Consider the following 7,498-nt stretch of genomic DNA (forward strand, 5'->3'; position numbering starts at 1 on the left):
GCGGACGCGGCGGTTTGTCGCTGCTCTGTCTCGTGCTGTTACAACGTGGAATATTTGAAGGAGACTGAGTTTGAAGCTGTTGTCACCAGAAACACCTGCGTGGCCTCGTTTCGTACGAACAAAACATTTGGCTTTTATTTAATACGCTGAAGTGGAGATGCAGTAGCATTTTGTTTCTTTTACTCCTTTTTTGGTTCAAAACATCAGCTCGTGGCCTCCAAACACTGACTACATCTGAGCGTAGACTGAGGCGCTGACTGCTGCTGTCAGAGCGATTTTGTTTTGGTCGTTTGCCTGTCCCATTTGGTTCTTTAGCCAGATCTGTTGTCTGAAGACCAACAAGGAGACCCAATGGATTTACTTTACCAAGTGGATCATCACAGCTTTGCCGTATTGGTCCATTTGATCGACCTTTGTTGTTATTATTTATTTAATTTTATTTTCAATTGTTACAGACGGGACAGACATGACTGAGGGACAGGAAAGAAAAGAAAGGGGAGAGGGACAGTGAGAAAGGAAACTTAAAAAGAGAAAGAAGAGAAAAAAATCTCCTGGATCAGCTGTTGAGAGAAAAAAGAGAAAACCAGCAAAAAACAGAGCAACATACTAAACACAACAGCATCACGTTATTCTAGCTAAGTGTAAACAGCAGTAAACACTAAATACTGAATGTTGTTGTGCAGCAAGCAGGACCGACAGCGCACAATGTGCTTGGAAGTAGCAGCCAAGAAAGGTGTAGTTTGTGTCTATGGACAGTGAACACCTGTGTGGATCAGCACGCTTGTATTCAAATGGTTTCCACATGTGATGGTCTGCTAGAGGATGCAGAGAGCCATAGCCCCGCCCCCCAGGGCATGAAGCAGGCATGGAGGAGATCCAGGCCCCAGACATCCAGAGGCCCCAGAGTGCGAGAGCCCAAGGAGGACCACCGGAGGGGCATCCGTGCCACCCTCATGGGAAGGGCTGAGGAGAGCCCCAGATGAGGGGTCACCCAGCAGCCACGGAGCAGAAGCCAGAGGGGGCTGCAGTGGCGTGCCCGCCGGCTCTGCCGGCAGCCAGCTGTGCCTGACTGAACCGAGCCCGAGGGCCCCCCACGCCCCGGAAGAGGCCTGACCGAGCAACAGGCGCCAGGCCCCGCCAAGTAGCCACCGGGACTGAGCTGCTACATACCTGAGCGCCCAGCCCCGGGCAGAGCGATTTCTGAAACAACACGAATGGCTGAACTTGTGTCTAAACATCTAACTTTGACCTGTGTGTATGGATCCTACACACACCCAGCTGTTTTACATGTGACTGTTCATCAGTGTGTGATGGTACCGCTGAGACTTCTGCCTGTCAGATCATTGCTGTGTTTGAATCCCAGGTGAATACATTTGGAGGGCAGATCATGGCCTGGATGGTGAACGTAGCTACAATCGCTGCCAGGTACAGTCACAAACACGTCCTTCCTTCATATTTTTACCTAAAAATAGGATGCACCATTGTGACCTTTGACCTCCACATTCTGATCAGTGTAGTTCAGCCCTCGTGGCAGATTAAAGGATCTGTCCAGCTGTGTGAGTAACCTGAACACGGCGAGCACGTGGGAGGTCGTGGCCTATTGTCTCTGTGCTCTCTGCTTGCAGCCGTCTGTCTCAGGCTCATCCCACCCTTCGAGCCATCGACATGTTCACCTTCAGAGGACCTTCTCAGGTTGGAGACAGATTGCTGCTGAAGGCGATAGTGAACAACGCCTTCAGAAACAGGTATCCCAGAACGCTGGCAGAGACGCAGCACTGCAGCTGTGCAGCAGACAGAACCACTGGTTGCATACTGACACGTGTCCTTACTGCAGCATGGAGGTGGGCGTGCGCGCGGAGGCCTACCATGAGGAGGGGCCTAACCGACACATAAACTCCGCCTTCATGACCTTTGAGGTGCTCGATGATGGCGGGAAGCCACGCACATTACCACGGATACGACCTGAACCCCTGGTGAGTTAAACTAACGCTCACAAACGGCTCGTTAGCGTGCTGCATCCATAAAGTGTCTGGATGTGACGCGGCTGTCTGTGATTGGCTAATACTGACTGAAAGACATGAAATCTGCTTCAGAATTTGTGGTATGAAACCGCTCTCTGATTGGCTAACAAGGTGTCAGCTATGAACGTTTCACAGCCAGACTCCTGATAACAGCTGATCTTCACCCAAGGTGAGCTCAGAGGCAGCGGTGGGTGACATCAGTGTAGCTGGGTCCGCCTTTTGCACCGCCCGTGGTGCTGATGGATGGATGACTGCGCAGCAGGAAACATGGCCTCTGCGTGCGTTTTCCTTCCTTTGTTTCTGGTGGAAGCGTCACAGCGTCCGTGGCTCACAGGCCTGAGCACGTCCACATGCCCCGTCACTGTGAACGCTGTTATTATGAACTCCATTCAAATGTTGAAATCATGTAAATACAGCATTACTATGATTGTTCCACATTATACACCTGCAGGAAAGCTCGGTCAGGGGAGTGTGTGCTGGTGGGGTTAAAGTGTGGAGCAGTAGATTGACAGGATAATGTTGGTGTCAGCTTCATTCACGCTTCATCTGTGGTGAAGCAGCTTGTGGAGATCGTCCTGTAGGATAAAACACGAGTGTCATAAAGAAGGTGCAGAAACACTCGATTAACCATTAAGCCGTGACGGCTGAGCAGCGATCAGAGCTTCACATCATGTTATCAGTCATAAATCCGTCTGATGGAGCGGCCTCGCTGTAGTCGTGGGTCGTTATCAGCATGAACAAACACCGAGTAATAACACTCCACTCAGTTTGTGCCACAGATCGGTGTACTGGTCATAAACTGGTGCTGGGAATCTGCCCGCTGTGTTACACACTGGTGCCCTCTGCCTGTGTGTCCGTCTCATTTACAGGAAGGACAAAGGAGGTTTCAGGAGGCAACGGCCAGGAAAAAGATCAGGCTGGACAGGTACATGTCTCCAAACAGCCCCTAATGCACCGTCTCTGCAGCTACATCAGCGTTTGTTGTGCAGCTTTGTGCACAGTGCCATCATCCTGATGCAGCATTCCTCTGTGTTTAGGAAGTACATCATTTCCCGCACGCAGGGGGAGGTGCCTCTGTCTGTTCCCTGGGATCCCACCAACCAGGTGAGGAGAAGCTCCACGCCGTCACCTGTACTGCTCACGTTAGTCCACGTGGACTCACGGGAGAGAAACTTTCTTTATATACATGTGTGTATTACTGTATTACAAATAAGACAACTTGGCACCTTGTTACTAGCAGCTTGTCACAAACACATCATTAGTTCTCATTTCTGCAGCTGAATCTACCGGACATACGGGACATAAAACAGTATTTTTGCACCAATAAGGTGATTTCCACAGCTGCTCGTCAGCTGATGATGATCCTGTCACAGCCTGTGCTTGAGCTGGACACAGTAAACCTTTAATAGTTTTCTCAGCTGAGTCTCTTCACCCACATCAGCGTCTCAGCTGTGTGTCGGTGCTGCGTCGTCACGACTTGTGGGACGTGATTTCTGTTTCTTTCTTAAAGGATGTTCAGTGATTTGTTCCACTGCAGTTTGTATGATCTGACCGAGCAGACCTCAGCGTGTTCATGTCGTCCCACTTAGCTCCAAACCTGAGCCACAGTCAGACTCCCGCCGTGCCTGCAGACTGATTTAGTCGACTGAACCTCTGACAGGCCGACGTGTCGCACCGCTGTGCTTCACCTTCACTGCAGATGAGAAATAGTGCTGCAGCAGTTTGTCTTCATTTTGCACCCTTAATACTTACACTGTTAGACGGCGCTGATTCATATATAATAAGTAGTATTTGAATGGCGGGAGGCGGCCTGCTAACGCTGAGCTCTGGAGATGAGTTTGTGGTTCCTGTGTTTGTGCTTCCAGGTGTATCTGAGCTTTAACAACGTCTCAGCTCTGAAGATGCTGGCAGCCAGAAGCAGCTGGCGCCTGAGCTGTGAGAAGGACCAGGTATGTGCGTCTCACTAATGAGCTGTTTGTTTGTGTGAGTCTGCCCATCGGCGCTTTATGTTGTGTTCACAGGTTCAGCTTTACACCCTGGAGCAGAAGTCCATGCTGAGTTTCAAGATTGAATGTGAGGTGGACGTTCCTGCTCACAGAGCCTTTGATTTACTCGCCGAGCTGAGCAACAGGCCGAGCTGGGACTCGCATTACAAGTAAGACTCTGGGACTCGTCTGTTTGCCCGTTGCTACGAGTCAAGTTCAGCGGTTTCTGTGCGCGGCCTGTTTCGACTCGCTGCCTCGGTATTGTTCTCCGATTCCAATGATGGACTTTTCTGAGGTTCAGGGTTAAAAATAAGCGACGTGTGGTTTAGGTTCATGCTGCTCACTTTGCACTGAGGCTGACATGTTAAGGTTAAAGTGACATTAGCTGTGAGGGCCTGTCTGTCTCTTTATTCTCACGTTTACATAAAAGGGGAACGGTGGCTCTCCCCCAGCCGAGCCAGCCTGCAGATGAAGCTCATCCTAGCTGCTTAGATTTGCAGCCTTACGCTTTGCATTGATCTCATGACCAGCAGGTGGTGGAAAGAACGTGGTGAGCAGCTCTTGAACCCAAACTCCCCTCGTCTGTGGAGGAGGCGGAGCTTTGTCTCCGATGCCGTCAACACCGTGGGCCTGTGCTGGTGGAGCAGACCACTGTGGGAAATCCCAGTTTTAAAACAATAACTGGATGTTGTGGATCGGTCACTGAGGTATCGCAGTGCTCAGCTTCCCCTGGAAAGTTATTTTTCACAGAGCTGAAAAGGAGGCGTTAACTCACTGTTGAGAAGATCTGGGCCCCCATTCCATCCTGGCTGTGGGACACCGGACCAGATCTTCACCCTCACAGGACGTCTGGAGAGAGGTTTATAAGTGCTCTGTAGACTCGGACAACCAGGTACCAGGACGGCGTCTGTGGGGTGTATCGCAGCGGTCCATTTAGAAATGGAGTGAAAGCTGTGGCTGCTCCTCAGTAGGAGGACTCGAGGGTGTGTGACCGATCCTGTGTGTGATATTCACGAACAGGATCTCTAAGTGTAGCTGATGTGAGGAGGGCAGCTTCCTTGTTTTTGCAGATGATGCAGTCCTGTTGGCTTCATCACAGTCTGACCCTTAATAAGGACTGGATGGATGGTTCAGAGGCCGTGGTTCTCCGGTGGAACGTCGCGGCAGGAGTCTGCCCCAAGCGAGGGTTTTTAATACGTTGGATTGTAAGGTGGAGCACGAGCTGTTTATGCAGTGATGTGGAGTTTAGATTTACAACTCCATCTAATATGCTATCATTGCATCAGGCCGGGGAGTTTGCATGTTCCCCCTGCGTCCCCCTGGGTTCCCCCTGCGTCCCCCTGGGTTCCCCCCGCGTCCCTCTGGGTTCCCCCTGCGTCCCCCCTGGGTTCCCCCCGCGTCTCCCTGGGTTCCCCCCGCGTCTCCCTGGGTTCGCCCCGCGTCCCCCTGGGTTCCCCCGCGTCCCCCTGGGTTCGCCCCGCGTCTCCCTGGGTTCGCCCCGCGTCCCCCTGGGTTCCCCCCTGCGTCCCCCTGGGTTCCCCCCGCGTCCCCCTGGGTCCCCCCGCGTCCCCCTGGGTTCCCCCGCGTCCCTCTGGGTTCCCCCTGCGTCCCCCCTGGGTTCCCCCCGCGTCTCCCTGGGTTCCCCCGCGTCCCTCTGGGTTCGCCCCGCATCCCCCCTGCGTTCCCCCTGCGTCCCCCTGGGTTCCCCCCTGGGTTCCCCCCTGTCCTCCAGCTTCCTCCACAGTCCAAGACATGCAGTTAGTGGGTTGGGTTAACTGGAAACTCTCACATAGGTGTGAATGGTCGTGTTTAGCCCTGCGACCGACTGGCGACCTGTCCAGTGTGTACCCTGCCTCTAAGACGGCTAGGATAGGCTCCACCCCCTGCGACCCTGAGAAGGATAAGCGGCAGAGATGGGTGGAGATCTGGGTGATGTCATCACCAAGCCCTTTGTTATGTAGTTTTCCCCTTCAGTGTCCCTATGCACGAGCTCCACCCCTCAGCTGGTGAAGCACAGAAGCAGCTGTTTGCCTCTGCGTGGATACCTGTGGAGTGAACTGCAGCTTAGTCTTTAAACAGTGCTGCCAGTCCCCTTTTTAACAGTGTGTATGTGTTTCCTCAAACAGGAAGTGCGAGCTGATTCAGCTGGTCGACAACGATGACTTCATATATCGTGTGGTGACTCCATCGGTGCGTCATGGCGCGATGGGATCTCCCACTGCAGCCAATCAGGCAAAAGGGATTCTCCAGGACTTCATCCTGTTGGCCTCCAAAAGGAAGCCATGTGGCAGCGGGTCAGTAGAGCCAGATCCATCCACCTGTGTCCTGCAGGGTTTCCTGATGCGTTCCCTTTCTGTTTTCCTTCAGAGACCCGTATGTCATCGCCCTGCGCTCCGTGTCCCTGCCCACTCACCCTCCCACTGAAGGCTATAACAGAGGAGAGGTTCTGTGTGCTGGATTCACCATACTGGAGACCAAAGACAACAAGTCCCTGGTGAGAAAAGCAGCAGTCGTACATGTGCTCTTATCACAGCTGGCTGTTATTAGTATGTTGTCTTTCTTTCAGATCAGCTACTTTAACCAGGCGTCTCCGGAGGTCCTTCCCTACATCTCCACAGATATTGCCGGCCTGTCCTCCTCTTTCTACCACACCTTCTGCTCCTGCAGCCAGTACTTGACCAGGAACAGACTGTGACAGTGGCAGCAGCCTGTCCGAGGCTCTCCTCAGCACCAGACGCTACTGTGGGGACAGCCTGCTTGGTTTATGTGGCGGGAAGACTTTATGATCATTTCATGGATTGATACAAAGGTCAGCAGTAACAATCGACGTGTTAAGTGAGTAAAATCAGCCGCTGTGTCAGTGACTGAGCTGCTGTTCATGTTTGTAGGTTAAAGGTACATGACTGTAACAGCTGTACAGGTGTGGGCTTGTACTTAATGCAGGTTCATTTTAACACTATAACTGTTTGCTGCAGTTCAACATGACGTGCTGGTTTAAAACATGAATATTCACTTTTTCCACTGAACTACAATAAAGTGCTGTGTTGTATTTTTCCTTGTTTTAATCGAGTGATGGATGATTTTCTTTGTTGTAAACGTTCAAAAATCAGCATTAAAAGTACCAAGTGAGCCTCTGAGAGCACTGATGCCACCTGTGACACTTTAAAGACACATTTATGGATGCAAATAATGCAGTGCTGCAGTCAGTAAGAGAGGCAGGCTGCATGTGAAATGTTAGCTGCAGCAGGAGAGTGTTTCATACGTGTTCAGCTGCTGCTGAATCACAAACCTCGGACAGGCTCACACAGGCTAAGAGGCTAATTCTGGTTTTGGACTTGGTTCCTTTAATAGAATTTATTATGAATTTTATAATAATCATTGAATCATATATATACAGTATAATGATGTTAACTTCAGCAACCCAAAGCAGCAGCATTTATATACACACTGAGACTCTGTGGTGACTATAAAAGCACATTTAAACCTGCTCTC

General features: G+C 51.3%; 1 protein-coding gene across 2 annotated transcripts in view; it reads left to right on the top strand.

Annotated features, from left to right (window-relative positions):
* Positions 1–7,136, top strand: part of LOC146648883 (acyl-coenzyme A thioesterase 11-like) — an 8,247-nt gene extending 1,111 nt beyond the window's left edge. The window contains exons 3-12 of one of the 2 annotated variants that reach the window (XM_085388268.1): positions 1,364–1,425; positions 1,626–1,745; positions 1,835–1,973; positions 2,891–2,946; positions 3,059–3,125; positions 3,887–3,970; positions 4,043–4,176; positions 6,133–6,300; positions 6,374–6,500; positions 6,573–7,136. In XM_085388268.1, coding sequence (XP_085244394.1) covers positions 1,364–1,425; positions 1,626–1,745; positions 1,835–1,973; positions 2,891–2,946; positions 3,059–3,125; positions 3,887–3,970; positions 4,043–4,176; positions 6,133–6,300; positions 6,374–6,500; positions 6,573–6,701 — 1,086 coding nt within the window. In that variant the 3' untranslated portion in view covers positions 6,702–7,136. The remainder of the gene's footprint in view (positions 1–1,363; positions 1,426–1,625; positions 1,746–1,834; positions 1,974–2,890; positions 2,947–3,058; positions 3,126–3,886; positions 3,971–4,042; positions 4,177–6,132; positions 6,301–6,373; positions 6,501–6,572) is intronic. The other variant, XM_085388269.1, reaches the window with a different exon arrangement.
* Positions 7,137–7,498: the final 362 nt, after the last annotated feature.

The sequence above is a fragment of the Rhamphochromis longiceps genome, linkage group LG18 (genome assembly GCF_057381845.1).
Source record: "Rhamphochromis longiceps isolate RC_006_pf linkage group LG18, R_longiceps_female_GT1.1, whole genome shotgun sequence".
In the NCBI taxonomy this organism is placed as follows: domain Eukaryota; kingdom Metazoa; phylum Chordata; class Actinopteri; order Cichliformes; family Cichlidae; genus Rhamphochromis; species Rhamphochromis longiceps.